At 31.4% G+C, this 21,474-nt stretch overlaps 4 protein-coding genes across 8 annotated transcripts in view; 2 read left to right on the top strand and 2 right to left on the bottom strand.

Moving 5' to 3' along the window:
- The window catches only part of LOC126776576 (uncharacterized), a 28,994-nt gene extending 26,768 nt beyond the window's left edge, over positions 1 to 2,226 (bottom strand). For 4 of the 5 annotated variants that reach the window (XM_050499209.1, XM_050499210.1, XM_050499207.1 and 1 more), the window contains exons 1-3: positions 1,789 to 2,226; positions 1,385 to 1,557; positions 101 to 196 (exon numbers count right to left, since the gene is read on the bottom strand). In XM_050499209.1, coding sequence (XP_050355166.1) covers positions 101 to 196; positions 1,385 to 1,557; positions 1,789 to 1,956 — 437 coding nt within the window. In that variant the 5' untranslated portion in view covers positions 1,957 to 2,226. The remainder of the gene's footprint in view (positions 1 to 100; positions 197 to 1,384; positions 1,558 to 1,788) is intronic. The other variant, XM_050499211.1, reaches the window with a different exon arrangement.
- A 3,001-nt stretch (positions 2,227 to 5,227) lies between these two features.
- Positions 5,228 to 7,820, top strand: LOC126776569 (probable ATP-dependent RNA helicase DDX43). The gene has a single exon (XM_050499195.1). The coding sequence runs from the start codon at positions 5,386 to 5,388 to the stop codon at positions 7,336 to 7,338; it is 1,953 nt and encodes a 650-aa protein (XP_050355152.1). The 5' UTR covers positions 5,228 to 5,385; the 3' UTR covers positions 7,339 to 7,820.
- A 495-nt stretch (positions 7,821 to 8,315) lies between these two features.
- Positions 8,316 to 14,128, bottom strand: LOC126776584 (succinate--CoA ligase [ADP/GDP-forming] subunit alpha, mitochondrial-like). Its single transcript, XM_050499227.1, has 5 exons — positions 13,984 to 14,128; positions 12,910 to 13,277; positions 11,883 to 12,077; positions 9,949 to 10,128; positions 8,316 to 8,609 (listed from the first exon to the last, which is right to left on the bottom strand). The coding sequence occupies exons 1-5, from the start codon at positions 14,018 to 14,020 to the stop codon at positions 8,394 to 8,396; spliced, it is 996 nt and encodes a 331-aa protein (XP_050355184.1). The 5' UTR covers positions 14,021 to 14,128; the 3' UTR covers positions 8,316 to 8,393.
- An 875-nt stretch (positions 14,129 to 15,003) lies between these two features.
- Positions 15,004 to 20,840, top strand: LOC126776583 (mannose-1-phosphate guanyltransferase beta). Its single transcript, XM_050499225.1, has 6 exons — positions 15,004 to 15,358; positions 15,525 to 15,767; positions 16,239 to 16,368; positions 16,685 to 16,846; positions 17,456 to 17,620; positions 19,186 to 20,840. The coding sequence occupies exons 1-6, from the start codon at positions 15,185 to 15,187 to the stop codon at positions 19,419 to 19,421; spliced, it is 1,110 nt and encodes a 369-aa protein (XP_050355182.1). The 5' UTR covers positions 15,004 to 15,184; the 3' UTR covers positions 19,422 to 20,840.
- The last annotated feature ends 634 nt before the right edge of the window (positions 20,841 to 21,474 follow it).

The following is a 21,474-nucleotide window of genomic DNA, read 5'->3' as shown; positions in this document are numbered from 1 at the left end:
TCTGTTATGTCTTGTTTGTCTATTTGATATATGTATAACTTACACATTAATTGGAACAATAACATATATTTACAAGGTCCTCAAATGTAAATAAACTCACCGTCTTATAGCATCAACTTGTTGGTCTGCCGGTAGCTCCACTGCTGTAAATAGATGCATTTCCCCTTCACGACCGAACACTCCTCCGGGTATTTTTCTAAAATAAAAGTAATGTTAAAAAAAAAGCTTCTAAATAAAGAAACTTTTAAGTATTAATATAATATTCATTAGACCATTTCACATTAACGAAAAAATATTTTTTTTATAAATTATATTGTAAAAAAATTATATATAAATATAGTTTATACAAGAACTTGGAGGCAGTATTTATTGATTTTCATAATGGATACATATATTTAATAAAATGTTATTGATGACAAAGAGTAACTATTAAGTTACTTGACGGTTATTCGGTAGAATCTATATTGAAAACTGGTGGTGGTTTTTCAATAAATTTGACATTGTAAAATAACTATTCAAATGTGAAATTGCAAAATGTAAAATATTTTTTAATATGGATGGATGGATGCATGGAAATAGTAAATTTTATTGCATATTTCATATGAAAGTAAGTATCCTTTTTAGGGCTCAAGCTATTCACATAGGAAAAAATTGTTTTAGAATGCTATAAATGTCTTATTTTATACAGTGAGTAATACTTTCAATTTATATATAAGAAACGCCAAAAGGTCATTTTGGCGTTTTTTATATAGAAATTGATCTCATGCTTGACGGTGAAGGAAAACATTGTGAGGAAACATGCATGTGTCTAATTTCACTGAAATTTTGCCCTATGTGTATACACCATCCCGCATTGGAGCAGCATAGTGGAATAAGCTCCAAACCTTCTCCTCAAAAAAGGAGAGATGGCCTCAGCCCAGCAGTGGGACATTCACAGGCTATTACTGGTATATATGATTATTCCCCTTTTTTTTAAATGTCTTTTTGAGTTTGTGAGTAGCCAATATTAACACAGGGACAGAAGTTTATGAATAAGGTGATCTCATTTCATTATGCATTCATCCTTCATTTTGCTCATCTGTAATGTTTTTTTTTTTTGAGGGAAACTGTTTAACTGCTCAGGACTGACTGAATAGATGCAAGCCCAGGGGTGCTACAAAAATATTTATAGCAGGAACACTCAATCATTTCCTTTTGAACAAACTCAGAGTGTAAGCCCATTATCTGAGGATCAGTACTTATAATTTAGCTACTATATCTACAGACAGTCAAATGTTTTACTAAGTAATGAAAGTAGAAACTTATCCTAATCAAAAAATTATTTGATCAGACTTAGTAAGAGTTTATTGAATTTCAATATTTGATTATTGAAATATGAACATACCTTAGAAACTTCTTGAGTACACTTGCAATAGTATAAACAGAGTAATTATCCACATTAACTAGACGCCCAGTCTGCAAGAAATGTATAAGCTTTTTCATGGCTCCTTGATGTCCAGGGGCGCGAAATACATCGCGCCGTAATGGTGCTTCTTTATTCAGCTTTAATATCAGTACCTATTAAAAGTATATTTCATGTTTATTCTTTAATACATTATTCAGAATCGAAAAGAGAGGACGAGGAGGAGAAGAAGAGGACAACAAAATTGTTGGACAATCGTTGGATTTCTATTCATCTTCCGTTTTATAAGGTTTTTAACTCACTCATTTATGGAAGAATATGTATTGTTATAACACCTTAATTAAAAAATATTGAAGGATATATAATTTTATTATTTAGATACTAACAAGTAAGGGCCCCGGTATGTCATCCTTGCAAACTTCGTGCAAGGGAACACCGAACTTCACTTTTTCAAGTCTCCTCGGATATGGCAGAGAATTGGGATGACCACAAGACGTAACCACATTGCTTAATGTAGCAGCCCGCCGGTGCATTCGCCTCGCCCAGTTGCTCATTTTGTACTTTTAGAAGAACTATTCAACCAACCCAAACCATGAAACTGTTTAACGGGTTAATTTGTGGCTAGCATTTTGCGAACAATTAATTCCACTAATTATCCTTTAATCCAAGAGCCTAATTCTTTAAGCTTTTAATCGTTACTTAAAATGAATCTGTTTTTCATTTTTGTTTTAACCCCACCTCCATTTTTACGTGATGGAATACAATTTCTGTAATTTACGAAGATTGACTCGCTCGATACACAAGCAAATGAACAATGTCGTAGGCATGGGCGATACAAATCGTATATAGATACAATATATATATTTTAGTTAAAAATCAGATATCTAGATGTCGGAGCGCACAGTATCTATATATTCGGAAATCCACTAATACCGGTTCTGTATAATCTGTACGCCCGAACGCGAAAACTATAGTTGATAAAATAATACGAGTATTTTTAAAATCTCTCATTAAAAAATATTGGTACACATAATTAAGCAGTAATTACTAAGTACTATAGTTATAATTAAATTTGTTTAATAAATATACAAGATTAAAATTTGTTAAATAACAGTTTTTATGAATAAAGCGGATATATCGATATTTTAAAAAATATCAACAGATATAACGTGAGTCGTATTCATGAATCTAATATCTACATTGATATTTCAATATTGATACTTCAATACAGAGAGATTATATTTTTACTCTTACTGGTATTGGTTGTTTGGCCTTGGGTGTCATTTTAGAAATTGCTTTTATTTTTATGATCTATTTATAGTTTCATTGTTTTATGTTTTCGCGGCCGCGTTTGTTAGTGACATAATTTAAGTACTCGCTTTCTTTTTCTAAATTTTAGGTTTTACTTTTGAGAAAATTAAGTGTTTAGGGCAAGTGTTAATATTCATTAAAAGTAATTTTAAGGAATGATTTTTAATTAGGTTAATGTTTGTGTTAAATAAAATGAAGAATTATGTCTCGTCCCAATACGAGCGTAATTTGGATTTATTTCGATAAATTCAACTTTGTAGGCAAAAAACCTAAATGTCATATTTGTTGCGAGATTTACACTTAAAAGGGCTCTTTAGGCATTTTACAAATATTTTTAAAAGTCAATTTAGATCAAAAGAGATACGAGCTATTGCTCTTTCGAGAACAGTTAAAAGATATGTATATACGAAGAAATGAACTTTTAAATACGCCTACATTACTCACATTGTGTTCTATAAAAGTAATAAATATAATAACAAATAGAAAACATCGCTATTATACAGTTTATTTCACTGATTTTCAAAATCAGAATAGCAACATATCTATTAATAAATAAATATTGACTCATTTAATAATCTTATTATCAATACAAAACTAAAAACTAACCAATACATTATATGCGATAAACACAAATATTTTTTTATATTGGATAAAACCAAGGTAAAAAACCAGTAAAAATCTAATATCATCTGGTACTGATTCGGTTTCCGAGTATCATAAACTCGATCCAATATCTAGATATTGAAATAGATAGATACGATATCCGATATTCAAAACCGATATCTAGATACGATACAATATGGCTTCAAAGCGATATTACCCATGCCTACAATGAGGAGATAAATAATTTTAAGGATTTCATTAAAACAAAATAAGATTATTAAATTTTACTTTTAAATATTTATTATACATTTTTTAAATTAAATTATTTTTTGTCTTCCAACTACACCCAAAAACCATTGCTTTGTTTGTTTTTGTTTCCCCTATCAATAGCACTTCAGCATCTTTATATGGTACTGGATTAGCATTCTCCTCAGATGTTGAAATCTACAACACACAATTAAATTATTAATAAAGAATGGGTGCCACGTATATTTCTATGTTAACCTCTTGACTCGGAATCTAATATTATTATATATTCATGAAGAATGTTAATAATATTGTCGTTAGGAAATTATAAATAGGAGAACGAATAAATTCAAATAATATATTTACATATAACGAAGCACTTTAGGTTATTATTGGACTCCGTATTTATTTGTTTAATATGTCGACAACTCGATATTTTTTATCGAAAATTGGAAAAATTTTTTTAGCTGACGCTGGCAGCACTTACATGATAAATAATTATAGGTTATGAATGATAAAAAACTGGAAAATCCTATTATATTTAGAATTTTAATGCAAAATACGGTTCCGTCATGCTACGGCATAAATAAACATCCCTGAGAAACTATATTTAGGGACAAAATAGTCGTACTTACGCGTGAAAACACACGCCGGAAATTTTATTTTTGATATCGCTTTAACATGAAATAATACGACAATGCACCATTGTTTAACCTTCGATATTATATAAGGATTGTTTCTCGGCCTTTTCACTGAATTAGAATCGTTTTATAACATAAAAATAAGCGAAAAATGAACAAAAAAACACAAGGAACGCTCCAACTGTCAAGTTTGTTTCGCAACTTAAGTAGCGAAACAATCACCAAAACTGGTTACGCGATAAGGGACAAAAGATTTGATAATTCTATCTGTATCTAAGCCATTTGTAACGTAATTTTCGTTCTCTTTCTAGAGTAAGTGAGAAGGAAATCGTCATTGCGTCTATTAGTTTCTCTTTCTACGTATTTTATCAATTATACTCTATGGTTTTTCTAAGTTTTGACTAGCGGTAGCGTCTACGGCTACTCGACCACAACATTTAAGTTTAACATTTTAGAATGCTTATAATAATTTTTATATTAAATTAATATATTAAACAATATCCTTTCTAATATTTCAAAACAACTGATAGTGTAAATTTATATTGCAACAATATAAATATAACAATATACTTTTTAAAATAATTTATAGTGTATAATTTATTTTAGAAGCGTTAATTTGCTGTTAGGAGTTTGTTATAAAACCGAATACAATTAAGACGTATCTAAGCCGAATACAATTAAATCTATTGATTGATAAAAATTTGAATCAAACCTAAACATAAATTTAACTTATTTAATTTACTTAACTTAGTATGACCACGTACTGTATAATGTATAATGGAAATTTAATTTATTTTTCAATATTAAAAATAGGTACAAAAAAATACAATATTATTATATTAACTAAATAGACATATTTCTTACGACTTGGGGTTGATTTTATGATAATAAATGATAATGATGTTTAATTTTTGCAACTGGTATGGATAGTTTGTAATCGCCCTTATATCATAAGTTATCTGTGGAAAAAGCTTACAATTATGCTTTAAGTTGTAGAAATGCTCAGTAGCTACCAGTACTTTGTCCGATTGACAGTGTTTATGGTTGTGCATCCGTTACCTAATTATATAGTTTCAAATTATTTTGACTAAATTGAAAACCAATCTCCTCTAAATAGGAATTCGGTCATTGATAAATATATACTAAAGTCTTTGTAATTTGATTACCTTCATTTGCAATAAAATGTCGGACTGGGAAGAATCGGAGCCTAATGCTGCAGTATGTGCACCAATTACTTACAATGCAAGAGTATTTAGCTCAAGCACAGGCCGAGGGAGAGCTAGAGGTGCTTACAGAGGTCAAAGGAATAATGATGCTAATTGGAGAGCACGTGGTGGAGACTCTTCAGACAACCGAGACAACCGGCGTAATTATCGTCAAGAGAGTGGTAATAAAAAGGTTATTATTATTCCATCCAATAAAGTAGGACGTGTTATTGGTAAAGGCGGTTCTAAAATACGTGATCTCGAATATGAGTCTGAAGCCAAAATTAAAATCGGTGACTCCCGCGGAAATGATACTAACATTACACTTTTTGGTACGGACGAAGCCATATTAAAAGTGGAAAACTTAATAAACGACTTAATGGAAGAACGTAAGCCGAAGGAAATTGTTACCCACACTAATGAAAGTAATGTTGCTACCAATGAATTTTTAAAAAAAAATAGTCATGGTGAAGAGGTTATTGATTGGGATAAACTTAATGCATTTTATGATAATCAGCAAAAGGAGAGATATGAAAAATTAGCACCAATTGTTAAAGATTTTTATAAAGAAGATCCAGTGGTGAGTAATATGATCCCAGCAGAGGTTACCCGCTGGCGCTTGACTAATAATGATATCCAGGTTAGGAGAACTTTTGATGATAAACCTGGCTTACTACCTGTGCCAAACCCAATATTAACATTTGAACAAGCATTTCATAATTATCCTGAGATATTGGGAGAAATTTATAAACAAGGTTTTACACAACCATCACCAATTCAATGTCAAGCTTGGCCAATATTGCTTAGAGGTGAGGATATGATTGGTATTGCCCAAACTGGTACTGGCAAAACTTTGGCGTTCCTATTACCAGCCTTAATTCACATTGAAGGTCAACCCACCCCAAGAGAAAAAAGAGAGGGCCCAACTGTTCTCATTTTGGCTCCAACAAGAGAACTTGCATTGCAAATTGAGAAGGAAGCTTCTAAATATCAATATAGGGGAATCAAATCTGTCTGTCTTTATGGAGGTGGAGATAGAAAAGAACAAATAAAAACTGTTACCAAAGGAGTAGATATAGTAATTGCAACTCCTGGGAGGTTAAATGATCTTGTATTGGCAAGACATTTAAATGTTATCAATTTTTCATATATTGTATTAGATGAAGCTGATAGAATGTTAGATATGGGCTTTGAACCACAAATTAGAAAATCTCTGTTTGATGTAAGACCTGATCGTCAAACTGTGATGACTTCTGCCACGTGGCCGTCAGGCGTACGCCGCCTTGCTGAGTCCTACATGAAGGATCCCATTCAAGTCAATGTTGGCTCATTAGATCTAGCCGCAGTACATACAGTAACTCAACAAATTATGTTTGTGGATGAAGAGGACAAGGAAGCTGCATTGTTTGAATTTATTAAAAATATGGATAAAAATGACAAAATCATAATATTTTGTGGTAAAAAGGCCACGGCTACACATATATCAACAGAATTTTGTATGAAAGGAATAGAATGTCAATCGCTTCATGGTGACAGAGACCAGACTGATCGCGAAGCTGCTCTAGAGGAAATGATTGATGGAACAGTTAATATTTTAGTAGCAACTGATGTTGCATCAAGGGGTATAGATATTAAAGACTTGACTCATGTTATAAATTTGGATTTTCCACGTCATATTGAGGAATATGTCCACAGAGTGGGAAGAACGGGCAGAGCAGGAAAAACTGGAATTGCTTTGTCCTTTGTCACAAGAAATGACTGGGCCCATGCTCGTGATTTGATTAAAATATTGGAGGAAGCAAATCAAGAAGTACCTGATGAACTGTTTTCAATGGCTGAGAGATTTGAAGCAATGAAATTACGTAAAGAACGAAACGGAGGGGAGAGGCGGGGAAGAGGTGGCAGGGGAAGAAGAGATAGTTTTTACTAGTAATCATGATTGATGAACAAAAGTAATGCTTTATGTTTTGATAATGGTTCCTTTTTGTTGTACAAAGTAGTTACTGTGTGTGATTTAATTATATGCATGCACCAACATTTTGAATCATTTTATAAGTTTGTAACATTCCAAACACCTATGTGATCAAAATGTTCACAAGATATAGTTTATCTGTGATTGCATTTAATTATTGTGATCTGTGATCTAATAATAAATGATATTATTTATAAATCTGTTAAAGAATTGAAACCAAAGACTTTTAAAAAAAAAAGTTATATTGTCTACATGTAGATCGATCAAACATCATTTCGATCAACAGATTGAAAAGTTTTGCAATTTTGTACTATTTCATAATATTTGTACCCTATAGAATCTCAACTAGTTAACTTATAGGAAGAAAGTTATGAAATTATTTTCATGTGTAATTTTTTTGTATTTCTAAACAGCAGCAGCTATATATTTTTAAGTTTTTAGAGATTGTTACTCTTATATTCAGTATTTCGTATGTTCTAAAATAGTTACTTGTATTAGCTACTAAGATAAGTGACAAGACTTTTAAATATATAACCTTATAGTTTAGTTTTGCATAGTTTTAGTTTCTTCAATAAAACCCTCCAATCTATACTTTTGTTTATTATTTCACAATAATAAAATTGAAACAGGTCTTTAAAGGTATTAATTACGCAATAATAATATATTAATTATACAACACCAAGCGCCACATAAAACAATCCATATTAAAACATCTTAGATTAGGAAGTTGATGTTTGATCAGATTATCAATATCACTTGAGTTAAACATACATGGACATGCTTAAAACTATGGCTGAGTGCATCTTTTTTCTATATGCATTTCACATCGAGATTAATGTTTAATTAGTTAATATCGAGAATTAGGAATCGATCAAGTGTCACAAATGTCTATTCGACCACATAACATGCCAATTTCGTCGACTGAAACAACGGTAACAAATAAATAATTTCAGTATAATTACTCAAAGTCTATACAAAGTAAATGGACCAGTTGATTAATAGCGCTTTTTAACTTATACAATTTCTAATCGTTTCATCTCTTTGAGAAGTTCGACACCCATTTTGGCGGGAGAACGAGTGACAATGACGTTTGCTTTTTCCAAAGCTTTGATTTTGTCCATAGCACCACCTTTTCCGCCAGAGATGATTGCTCCAGCGTGACCCATACGCCTTCCAGGTGGTGCCGTAAGACCAGCGATGAATGACACAACGGGTTTCGCCTTTTGTCCCTGAAATAAACAAAAATAAAGATAAATCGTTGCTAATATTAAAATGCCGGACAAAATGGACTACAGAAATGAGAAAGTTAAGTTCAGTTACGAAATGAACTTACAATAGTACCAAATTAATTGTTGATATTATTTCTATATTTGAAATAATTTCGAAATTTTTGTAGCTTAAAATCGAATAGACTAAATAATAACAATTAATTTTTAAAAAAAATGTACATTTAACTGGATATTATTAAGGTCTTCAAAATACTATAATTAGGTATCTCTAATTTCTATTTTCAAAATTTGTCAAGAATTCATATTTATAAGCAAAATAACCATAGATATATGTACAGGCATATAAACTATAAAGTTATAGATCTTGAATTCAGCTAATTTCCTAGTAAACAACTAAATTTCTTTTGCAAATACACTATTTCACACAAAACAATGTGCATGAAAATCGGACCTCTCGATTCTTAAGGTACGAGGTAAGCCCATCCCACTTTTTATTTTGGGCGTTAATTTTGATAACTGCATGGATATGAGAATCGCAACGATATGAAATGATAACTTCATACTAGTCACTAGATTATCGAAGTACTTCAAATTTATCTACATAATGATATATGCAGAAGTAAGATATATAAAATGATTTCCAATGTAATATGGTCATTTTTATATTCCATATTACGTAGGTATCTACTTGAATGATATAATAATACCTGGTAACGGTTAACTAATGTATGTATCTATCGAAAGAACAGTTACCTCTATCTTTTTTATACTTAAATATTAAAGAAACCTCTTTGTCATTGTCATGTGATTTTTATTTACCTTTGGCTGTTTAAGAAAAAAATAAATTGATTAAATACAGAATATTATAACTTTTTATAAGAAAATAAATATCATAGATATTTCTGTGCTGATCAATATACTTGTTAAGACATAGATTATGTATAGTCATTCAGTATCAAAGCAAAAGAAGTAAACAAGTATGAACGTTATATTTTTCGAATTAAAGTAACGGCCTGTATATGTCCCACTGGTGGGCCTACTGTTCTCTCGAGAAGAGGGCTTGGAGGTTATTCCACTACGTTGCTCCAATGTGGCTTGGTGAAAACACGCCTGGCAAAATTTCAACAGATTTCATCAAGATGTTTTCCTTCACCTTTGAAAACGAGATGAATTATAAAAACAAATTAAGCATATGAGAATTCGGTGGCGCTTGTCGGGATTTTAACCTGCAATCTTTACATGTATAACCACTGAGCCATCACGGCCCAAAAATAATACGCATATTATTTTCTAATTTATAATAATGCATGTTTTTTATTATTATACAAACGCAACTTACAGTGTTGTTCTGAATCAAGTAATCGGATGCCAATTCCTCAGCATTGCCTCCGATTTCACCGATGAGGATAATGCCCTTCGTATCGGGATCCTTCAGGAACACTTCCAAGCAATCGATAAAGTCGGTGCCGTTGAACGGATCTCCTCCAATACCAACGCAGAGAGTTTGTCCCAAGCCAGCCTATAAAATTAAAAACTCTGAATTTTATTGTTAAACACCATGAAGCAAATCGATGAAATAATCCCCATGTACATGTAAATGTACATGTATATTTTTGATTACTTTCATTGGCGTATCCAGGTTATTTTCCGAAGAGAACCTTACGGCCCCGAAAGAAACTGTTAATAAATTATTTTGAATATTTATTTATATTCGCCCTATAATATTTAGAATGAGATTAATTATCGTTTAATTAATTAAGTGGCGAACGTTCTAACTTCCTATGGATAAAAAAAGTTTTTTTATAAATTTAATAAAGTCCCGGAAACCAATCGCAGAGCCACCTACCTATAATATGACCTACAATATAAAAAAAAATACGATACGACGTATCATCTAAACTATCTAGTAACCCACTCAACACAGAAAAAAAACCCATCAAAATCAATCTAGCCGTTTAGGAGGTGAGTGACTTGCATTATAGAATAATTTTATGTATACATATAGAGAAAATATAAACGCTCCAATCTTTCTACATTTACCTGAATACTAGCTTTTTTACGTTAGATTGTGTTTGACATTATTAATAGTATTGTGGCATGAAATGAATTCTTAAGCGGCACGGTAATTTACACTCGGGGTCGATATATTAATGATACTGTTTATCGCGAAAACAAACTCAAAATATTGATTGCATTTAAACGTAAGCAATACTCGAGTGTCGATACATATTTATTTATTTTAATTTTATATCTAATCATAACAATCTTTGTGAGCTATTTAAGATGTTTTAACAAAGTTATTTCACGTCTTTTCGACAATAGTTGACGTAACTTTACGTAATATCAAGGTCAGCTTTGCACTGTTGAGTTTGGTTACCAAAAATTTTTTTATTATATAACATTTACTTGTTAAGGCACGTTTGGCTATTACCATGGCATATTACAGTAATAAATAAAACTACTGAATGTTACATAAGCCTACACTTAAAATATTATATCCGTATGTCTTTTAAAGTAAAGTAACAGCCAAAAATATTACCATTTTTAAGAACGTTTGGAGCTTACTTACGCACTGCACCAGTGCTAGTTTAGGGTATTATCAAAAATGTCAGGCCTTATTTAATGTCTAGAAATAATGTAAGATGCTCCGCAGAATTAGGTCACATCAGTTGGTAACATTGTACTTGTAAACAAAATGTATCTTAAAACGATTCTTCGTCTTTGCTGCGTAATGCATGATATTTTACTTTATTTAAATTCAATGACACCAATTACGTTAGATAATAGTGAAATCTCTTTTACACAGGGCTGGATCAATTGTTCCCTGGATAAGCAATGAGTATATACTGGTAGCATTCATGCCACCAATGTTATTTGTGCAGGAATTATTTTTACTTTTGATATATCCATTGACGAGCCGGTTGGCGTGGTTGGTAGATACTTGCCTTCCACGCCGAAGGTTGTAAGTTCGATTCCCACCCAGGACAGACATTTGTGTGCATGAACATGTCTGTTTGTCCTGAGTCTGGATGTAATTATCTATATAAGTATGTATTAACAAAAGAAAAGTAGTATATGTAGTATATCAGTTGTGTGGTTTCCATAGCACAAGCTTTGTACAAGCTTAATTTGGGATCAGATGGCCGTGTGTGAAAAATGTCCCAGGATATTATTATTATTATACATTTTACATATTAAGCATTAACAATAATCAATAATTTATTATCAACAACTTTCTAAATTGATTAAAGCAACAGAAACTATTGAACTTACCTCAGTAGTTTGATGACAAGCTTCATAGGTCAAGGTACCAGACCGAGATACTACTCCAATGCAACCTTTTTTATGAACAGCGGCTGGCATGATACCAATTTTACACTTCTCTGGAGCAATAATACCAGGGCAGTTTGGTCCAACAAGCCGTGACTTGTTCTGACGTAGCAGTGCATGTTTTACACGGACCATGTCCTATAAATATATTTGAGATATTTTACTTGATAATCTGTTTAAATATACTTAACACACAATTGATGAACAACGTCTTTCCAAGTGCTAATAATAAAACAAAGCAATGTCCTTAACTGACCAAAAAGATCAAGCTGCGGCAACTTTTGTTTTTTATTCATATTTGCTAATAAATTATAGTTTGACAAGTATGTAAGTCATGTTTTGAAATGTATGTACCAATGTTGTAATGAAAATGATTAGGAGGTAATTAAGGATAGCAATTGGTTCAATTGAGAATCATTTATCTACAATGAAAGGCACATACACACATATACTAATTAATTACTGGTGGTAGGGCTTTGTGCAAGCTCGTCTGGGTAGGTACCACCCACTCATCAGATATTCTACCGCAAAACAGCAATACTTGATATTGTTGTGTTCCGGTTTGAAGGGTGAGTGAGCCAGTGTAATTACAGGCACAAGGGACATAAAATCTTAGTTCCCAAGGTTGGTGGCGCATTGGATATGTAAGCGATGGTTGACATTTCTTACAATGCCAATGTCTAAGAGCGTTGGTGACCACTTACCATCAGGTGGCCCATATGCTCGTCCGCCTTCCTTTACTATAAAAAAAAAAAAAAAAAAAAATTACATATGAAATTAAATTTCTATTTGTTTTTTTTATTCTTCAAGTGTAATGCATAAGCTATAACTCTTATGATTCAACCAGAAACATTAGCATTATGTGTTGGCATTTACACCTACAAATTAAACCATACTTATTTTGTAAATGTTAAATTGGGTGCATAAGTGTATTTATGTAAGATTTAATTAAAGTGATCAAAGAAATTACATGCTGAGGAACTCCTTCAGTGATGCACACAATAAGTGGTATCTCAGCTTCAATGGCCTCTAAAATAGCCGCAGCTGCTCCTGGAGGTGGAACATAGATTACAGAGGCCTCTGCCCCTGTCTTTTCCTTGGCTTCTTTTACTGTACCAAATACTGGCTTTCCAAGATGCTCTGTGCCAGCTTTTTTGGGTGATACCCCACCCACAATTTTGGTTCCATAGTCAAGAGCCTGCTGGCTATGAAAAGTTCCCTGTTTTCCAGTGAATCCTTGCACAATAACTTTGGTATCACTTGTTAAAACCAAGTTTTTTCGTGTCTGAGCATAAGGTGTGCTGCTTGAATATCTAATGTTGCCAAACTTTAAGCCATCTGAGGATATAGAAAAACATGTTAAGTTTCAATAAAATAACACACATCATATGAAAGTTTTAGTAATATATGTGAACTTAACACTTTTAAAACCTTTGATGGCTGAACCTGATTTACATTTCTTCAATTTTGAGGAAAAATGCCACACCCATTTAATATAAGCCCTGTAAGGTGTTTTATAAAGAACTCAAGAAAAAAAATATTTTTTAATGTACAGCAAGTACAACTATTTTTTAAACTTATTAAAACATTCAAGATAAGTTTGTCATCTGTCATTGTTCAAAGGTCAATAATATATTGATCCAGTATACATGCAATTAGTGAAATTTCAAGGAAGAATCGTAAGGCTTAATTATATATATATATAACTTTAATCATATTATCAATATAACTTTAAAATAAAAAATATTATCTTATTGTATTGTCTAAAAATAATATATTTATAGACGAAGGTTAAACATATTTAGAATGACATTGGTAGTATATGAAATTTTGTTCTAAGCTAGTTTAATAGAAATTTAATCAATAGGGCTTTAATTTAACATAAGTATTATAAGTGTATAAATATGGATTAATCATTAAACAAGGTTAATATCAGTGTCACGGTTACGAAAAATATCTAAACGTTGGCAAGTGTACTTAAATTGAAATAGTCAGTTTTACCTCTTAACATTTTTATAGCTACATTCATTTTTAATATATTTACCTTTGCAACGAGATAAAATCCGAACCGGTACAGCCATTGTATAACAAGTTAGGGAGATTTTAAAGAGATTTTAGTGACACTGACAAACTATCAGCCATTACGTAATTGCAGCCACTGTCAAGTGACAGATATAAGTGAGCGTGAACAATTGTTAGTGAAAAGTCAAATGTTAAATGTGACATAATTCTTACATGCAGCGCTTTTGTAAATAGTTATATTTGTTAAATTGCATCACGCGTGATACCACATATTTTCACTTTGTCAATTAAGGTGCAAATTTAAGACAAAATAATTATTAATCAGTATTTTATTATACTCAAATACATTTTAATTTATTTTTCACAAATAGTCTCTATATTCAGTGGTGCTTGTCCGGATTTGACCCTACGATCATCGGTTAAGATTCACGCGTTCTAAACACTGGGGCATCTCGGCTTCGGCTTCGGCCATCTAGGCTCTATAAAAGCCTAGATGACCTAGTGGTTGGAATGCGTGAAATTTAACCGATGATCGTGGGTTCAACCCTGGGCAAACATCACTGAACCTTCACGTGCTTAATTTGTGTTTATAATTTATCTCGTGCTTGACGGTGAAGGAAAACATCGTGAGGAAACCTGCATGTGTCTACATTGAAACTCTGCCACATGTGTATTCTACCAACCCGCACTGGAGCAGAGTGGTGGAATAAGCTCCAAACCATCTCCTCAAAAAGGGAGAGGAGGCCTTAGCCCAGCAGTGAAACATTAACAGGCTGTTACTGTACTGTAGTCTCTATATATGTTTTAAGAAGTTTTAAGAAGGTTTGGAGCTTACTTCTCCACACTGCACCAGTGCACCTTTTCAACTTTTATTTTTAATTTAATATTACATTGTATTTATGGTTTTTCTTGAAGTTTTGTACTTTTGTTATATTTTAATTAATTATCTGTTCATCATTAAATACACTTCAATTTTCAACTTTACGTCAATCATGAATTGATAAACTTACTATTGTCGAATTGACGTTTCTTTATCTGTGAACTCGAACTGTGAAGTTAAGCTTTGTATTTTGTATTTATTTAATACGGTATTAAAAATAATTAATAAAGACGCGCCACGTATGAAGTGATGATATAGTCAATAATAATATATTTTATTATATTTGTAACAGTGTTTTAATTTTTAAACAAGTTAAGCAAAGCATTTACAACAATAAAATAAAATGTGTAGTTCTGATAAGAAATTGGGTGAGATACGTGCACTAATACTCGTTGGAGGCTATGGGACCCGTCTTAGACCATTGACTTTAAGTAGACCTAAGCCGCTAGTTGAATTTGCCAATAAGCCAATTTTAATGCATCAAATTGAAGCATTGGTAGATGCAGGAGTGACGCAAGTAATTTTTATTTTTATTTACATGATTTGTATTCGTTCGTTAGAAATCATAATATCGTATCGGTGCTTTATACTATGACCTTGACTATTTTTTCGTAACTAAAAGTAAATTACCTTCTGTATCTAGGGAAATTAATGATGAATATATATTCCAAGCATATTTTCAGGTCATTCTTGCTGTTTCATACAGAGCTGAGGATATGGAAAAAGAGCTTACAGAACAAGTATCGAAACTGGGTGTATCACTTACTTTTTCTCATGAAACAGAACCACTTGGCACAGCAGGACCTCTTGCACTTGCTCGAGAGCTGCTTAGTGCCAGTCCTGAGCCATTCTTTGTATTAAACTCTGATGTGATATGTGATTTTCCATTTAAAGAGCTGGCCAAATTTCATAGGAGCCATGGAAAGGTGTTTATAATACTTGAATTTAAGAATGATTTTCATTAAATTCTCATAAGAATAATTTACTATCTCATAATTTAAATGATTCTTAACTATATAAAAAAAAAACTGAATTATAGTATGTATATCTTTTCTTTGTTAATTATGTAATAAGCATATATTTTATAATATGTATTTTATCTATAAACTGATTTTGTCTTGGACTTTATAAATCAAGTCAATAATCTAAATTTAAAGCAGGTCAAACTGTGAAACTTTTTTCGTAGATTTTTTATTTAGGCTTTACAAGTAGTCACATCCTCTATGTAATCTTCTATAGATCTAGATCTATGGCAGCCAAGACATCAATTCCATCCCTGTTCTTGATATTCCGTATTTAACATTCAATTGTAGCTGCTTGCTCCTCCACAGATAGAAACACATACCAGTTTTTCAAAAATATCTTCTGTAGTATTGTAAATATATTTTCATTTTTAGGAGGGAACTATAGTCGTAACAAAAGTAAAAGAGCCTTCAAAGTATGGTGTAGTTGTGTACAATGATGGTGGGGTAATTGAAAGCTTTGTTGAAAAACCGCAGGAATTCATTTCTAATAAAATCAATGCAGGTAAACTGAACAGATATAACAATAAATTTGTATTAAGACACATTCTTGCCTTATGAGAATAGATCTTTAAAGCTTTAAAGCTCATTTCATAAATACATTTTGTCTTAGACCAGCAGTGGGATATTCACAGGCTGTTACTTACATTTAGATTAAGTAAATGTTAAGGGAAATATTAATAGTCATTACAGAAATTGTAAGCAAGACATTATTTTACTACAATAACCAGAATTAATGCAATGTATTAATTTAAAAATTATTTTGATTTCATAAAATCGTTTTTGTCACATACATAATTGCATTTGAATATTTATTTCAGGAATGTATATTCTCAATCCATCAGTTCTGGATAGAATTGAGTTACGTCCAACATCTATAGAGAAAGAGGTATTCCCTTTCATGGCGAAAGATGGACAGCTTTATGCTATGGAATTAGAAGGATTTTGGATGGATGTTGGACAACCAAAGGATTTCTTAACTGGTAAGTAGGTTAGCAGTATGTTTTGTTATCTATCAATTGAACCTAGATTTATAATTTATGATTATATATGCTGAAAAAATGTTTACTGTGGAGGAAGTTAGAGCATATTCCACCACACACTTCCAATATTTTTATTCATTGCACATAATGAATTTTAAATATGAATACTGAAAACATATTAATATTCAATGATGCATGAATTTGAACCCACATTATTCACTTAAGAGTCACATTTATCATTTTTACTGGTGGTGGTGCTTTGTGAAAGCTCGTCTGGGTATGTACCACCCACTCATCAGATATTCTACCGCAAAACAGCAATACTTGGTATTGTTGTGTTCCGGTTTGAAGGGTGAGTGAGCCAGTGTAATTACAGGAACAAGCGACATAACATCTTAGTTCCCAAGGTTGGTGGCGCATTGGTGCTGTAAGCAATGGTTAACATTTCTTACAATGCCAATGTCTATGAGCATTGGTGACCATTTACCATCAGCTGGCCTATATACTCGTCCACTTTCCTATTCTATAAAAAAAAACATGGTCTATATACTGAGGCAATGGCAATTGTATTACTGCTAATATACATATTTTTTTTCTATTTTCTTTTAGGTATGTGCCTTTACTTGACCAGCTTACGCCAGAAGAACTCAAGCATGTTATATGAAGGCGATGCAGTTGTTGGCAACGTAATCATTGATCCAACGGCAACCATTGGGAAAGGTTGTCGGATAGGGCCGAATGTTACAATTGGACCGAATGTCGTCATTGAGGATGGTAAGAATATTAACATTGCTTAAACACAACACTGCTTAAAGATTCATTATTGATATATCTGACTACCTCGTTGGTCTAGTGGCTAGATATTAGGCCGTATATCTCGTAGTACTGGGTTCAAACCCAGGCAGGGCCAATAAAAAGTTATTAGGTTTTTTCTGTCAAAGAATCTCAGTGGCAGCCGGATCCTAATTCTCCGGTCTTCTTTCCTTTCTTTTACTCCGTTTTATTCTGGCCTGAATACTTATTTTAAGTTATCTTTTGTCACTAATAGTTGTGGGTTCAGTTCTCACTCTAGACATATTTATTTTAATCGTTGTTTTATTTATATATTGAGAAATTATAAATACAATTTTCACTTCGATTCTAATTATGTCGTCTCGTAATTATAAATAATAGAATAACTGACTAACTGATATCAATGTACAGCCCAAACTACTGGGGCTAGCACCATGAAATTTTGCATATTGGGTTCCTTTTAAATAGATAAAATTTAAAATTTTTAAAAATGTAAATTTAGTGATAAAGGGGACGAAAGTTTGTATGACAATCCCCCATTTTTGAAGAAGACGCAAGTAAAGCCGCGGCTAAAGAGCGAGGGTATTCATATAAAATGTGGAAAAGTAACTGATCATTTTAAATATTTTAATCTTAATTTTATATGTAGTGGGTAAATCACACATGCTTAATTAAAGTTTAGTAAAAAAGTACAGAAATTTTTTTCTAACTCAACTTATTGATTATCTTTAAATGGTCGTGGAAGTTGAAGATATAAAATGGCTTAGTGAAAACGAGAAATATGGATTACCTAAATCGTTAAAGATATACTTCACAGAAACTTATCTTTAATCGTTTAAGTTATTACAAATGAATAACATTATAAAGGATTTGATACAGGGCTTAATTAAACCTGAAGCGAAAAACTAGATGATAAATAAATTGTACTTATTATCGGCGATCGGGATGGTTGGCGTTCTATGAGGGAGGCTTTCGTCCAGCAGTGGACGGCAAAAGGCTGAAAAAAAAAAATCTAGTTTTAGGCGTTTGCTAACTTTTGTTTTAGTTGTAACAACGATTAACTATATCATATCATTTCTATGAAATAGTCTGATAAAATCGTGAACTTGTTGTAGCATTGATAAAATAATTTGAGATAAGTATGTTGTAGTATATTTTTGCATCGATATCATTTTGATTTTAACGTAAATAATTAATTAGTATACTAATAGTAATGTTAATAATAAGAATATGTGTAACATTGACGTACATACATTTAGATATTTTAATGACATTAGTGTTAGATATAAAAAAGTAGTCTATGAGATTACTTGGATTTTATCAAAATAGGAACAGTGGTTTAACCGTAAAAGCGTAAAATTATTTTATTGTGTAATGAACGTTAAAAAGTAATGTCATATCCATTTTTACTTTCAGGTCCGAATGAAACATACTCGTGATAATTAGAACATTAACGTCGATTGATATTTTTTCTTTTTTTTTTTAATTTAGCTGGTTTCAATGAAATCAAATATCCTTAAAAAGTATTTATTGCTTTTTTTATTCAGGTGCATGTATAAAGCGTAGTACTATTCTCCGCGGCGCATGCGTCCGCCAGCACGCTTGGCTCGACGGTTGCATCGTCGGCTGGAAGTCGGTCGTCGGCCGATGGGTTAGGATGGAGAACACCACAGTCCTCGGTGAAGACGTCATAGTCAAGGATGAACTTTACATAAACGGCGGTCAGGTCCTTCCTCACAAATCGATTGCTTTATCTGTTCCCGAGCCACAGATAATAATGTGAATAGGCAATAATGTCTTTTTATTTTTTTTAATATCATAATAATTATTATAATTTTAATAATTTGTAATAATTATAATAATTTGTAATATCCGATTGTAAAAAATGTATGAAATATCATCATTTAAGGCTATATATATCTAACAATTTAGATATCCGTTGTATTTGTTATTTAGCATTTTTATAAATCCAGATAAAAGATATAATATCAGTGCAATAGTAATTTTTAAAATAGACTTTAATAGTCAGTAAAAATGATTTCATTACAAAAAATAATAACATTATGGATTTTAATTATTTATTTTTTTGCAAAATTGTATTGCATTATTGATTTTAGGATTTATTTTATTAAATTTAAATAAAATTTAAGTTTTGAGTTTAAACATTTTAACTTATTGTTTATTGACGGAAAATATTATACTGCATATTTTTTTATTTCTCATATTATATGATCCGAGGGAGCCCAGGAGTAAGGACGTGTAAATTTTAAATGATGTAGGCAGGTCCAAACACCACTACAAGCACCACTGAATTTTCATGTGCTCAACTTCTGTCGTGCTCGGCGGTGAAGGAAAACATCGTGAGGAAACATGCATGTGTTCAATTTCGCTGAAATTCTGCCACGTGTTTATTCACCAACTCGCATTGGGGCAACATTGTGGCATAAGCTCCAAACCTTCTCATTGGGTGGGACATTCACAGGCTGTTATTTAATTTTTCCATTTTTTCATATTACATGTGAGTTTTTATTACATGGTTGTACTTAAAAACTATCCAATCTAATAATCTTGAAATGTCATTTGTTAAGTTCGCACAAAGTAATTCCTCTCTTTATGTTCTTGTAATATTCTTTCATTGGAAAGAAATATATGTCATATATTATTACTTTTAAAATAAATAATACTTATAATTAATATAAACATTATCTAGATTTAGTATAGTATCTTTTAATTTACAAAAAATAAATAAAAAATGCATCAAAGATCACATTTTATATTATTAGTTAAAAGAATATTATTACATTATTAATTATATTTTGTATTATTTTGATAATAGAGCTGGTTCTTGTGTAACTCACTAAAGTAATTTGATAGATTAAAAATATTGATGTCTCTTTCTTATGTATTAAGATAGCAATAAAAATGTCTTTTCTCCTGTCGATTTACTCCAGTTTGGAAATTGTGTATATAAAAGACACAACAAATGAGACCTTTGATGACAGAAACATTTTAAATTCAATTTATTTTATTTTTTGTTTTTAATAAGTGACTAAATAAATTTTAACATTCCAGGCTAGTGGTATACTGCCATTATACACCAAAATTGTAATTTTATATTGTAGTGATAAGCTTTTGTACTATATCAACACAAATTAGTCATGTAATAAAAAAAAATAAAGGATATTTTTAATACAAGTGTTTTGAACTCTTATAACGTTTCATGTTATTTTTGTTTCTAATAAAATCTAAACTCGGAAATAAAAGTTTTAATACAATTAGAAATAAAAATAGGTACTGTCATAAAACAAAAAGTTACAATAAGGCCACATAAATTCTTTGAGATAAATTATTTCAAAATGTTCTGAATATAAGTGTCACTTTTTTAACCTTTCATTATAGTTATAACATAGACTATTATTACTATAGATTGTAGTCAGACTTGAGAAAATGTAATCAGATTAACAATTACAATATGTAACCATCAATAATGATTGCAAAGTAATCAAAAAAGTATAATGAGTAAATCATCTTCAGAATCATTCAAAGTTAATCTGTCTCATGATACATCGTAATCATTATTCTGATTACTCTTGCCCAGTCTGGTTATAGTTATGCTAGATTAAGGAATGTTTGATTTCCTGATTGAGAGACCTTTCTTTCTTTATATTCTGCTTTAAGATGAAAAAAGCATTTTAAGAACACTGCTTTGCAACTAAAATTCAAATGCAATGGAATAAGTACATTGTTAACAAACAAAAATTAACAATTTGTACGTTTTAAGCATGATTATTCCATGAACGTCGTTAACCATGACATTGACATACGTCAGATAAAAC

This window comes from Nymphalis io, chromosome 20, assembly GCF_905147045.1.
Source record: "Nymphalis io chromosome 20, ilAglIoxx1.1, whole genome shotgun sequence".
NCBI lineage: Eukaryota > Metazoa > Arthropoda > Insecta > Lepidoptera > Nymphalidae > Nymphalis > Nymphalis io.
The sequence above is the reverse complement of the archived record's forward strand: the minus strand, read 5'-3'. Positions and strand labels throughout refer to the sequence as shown.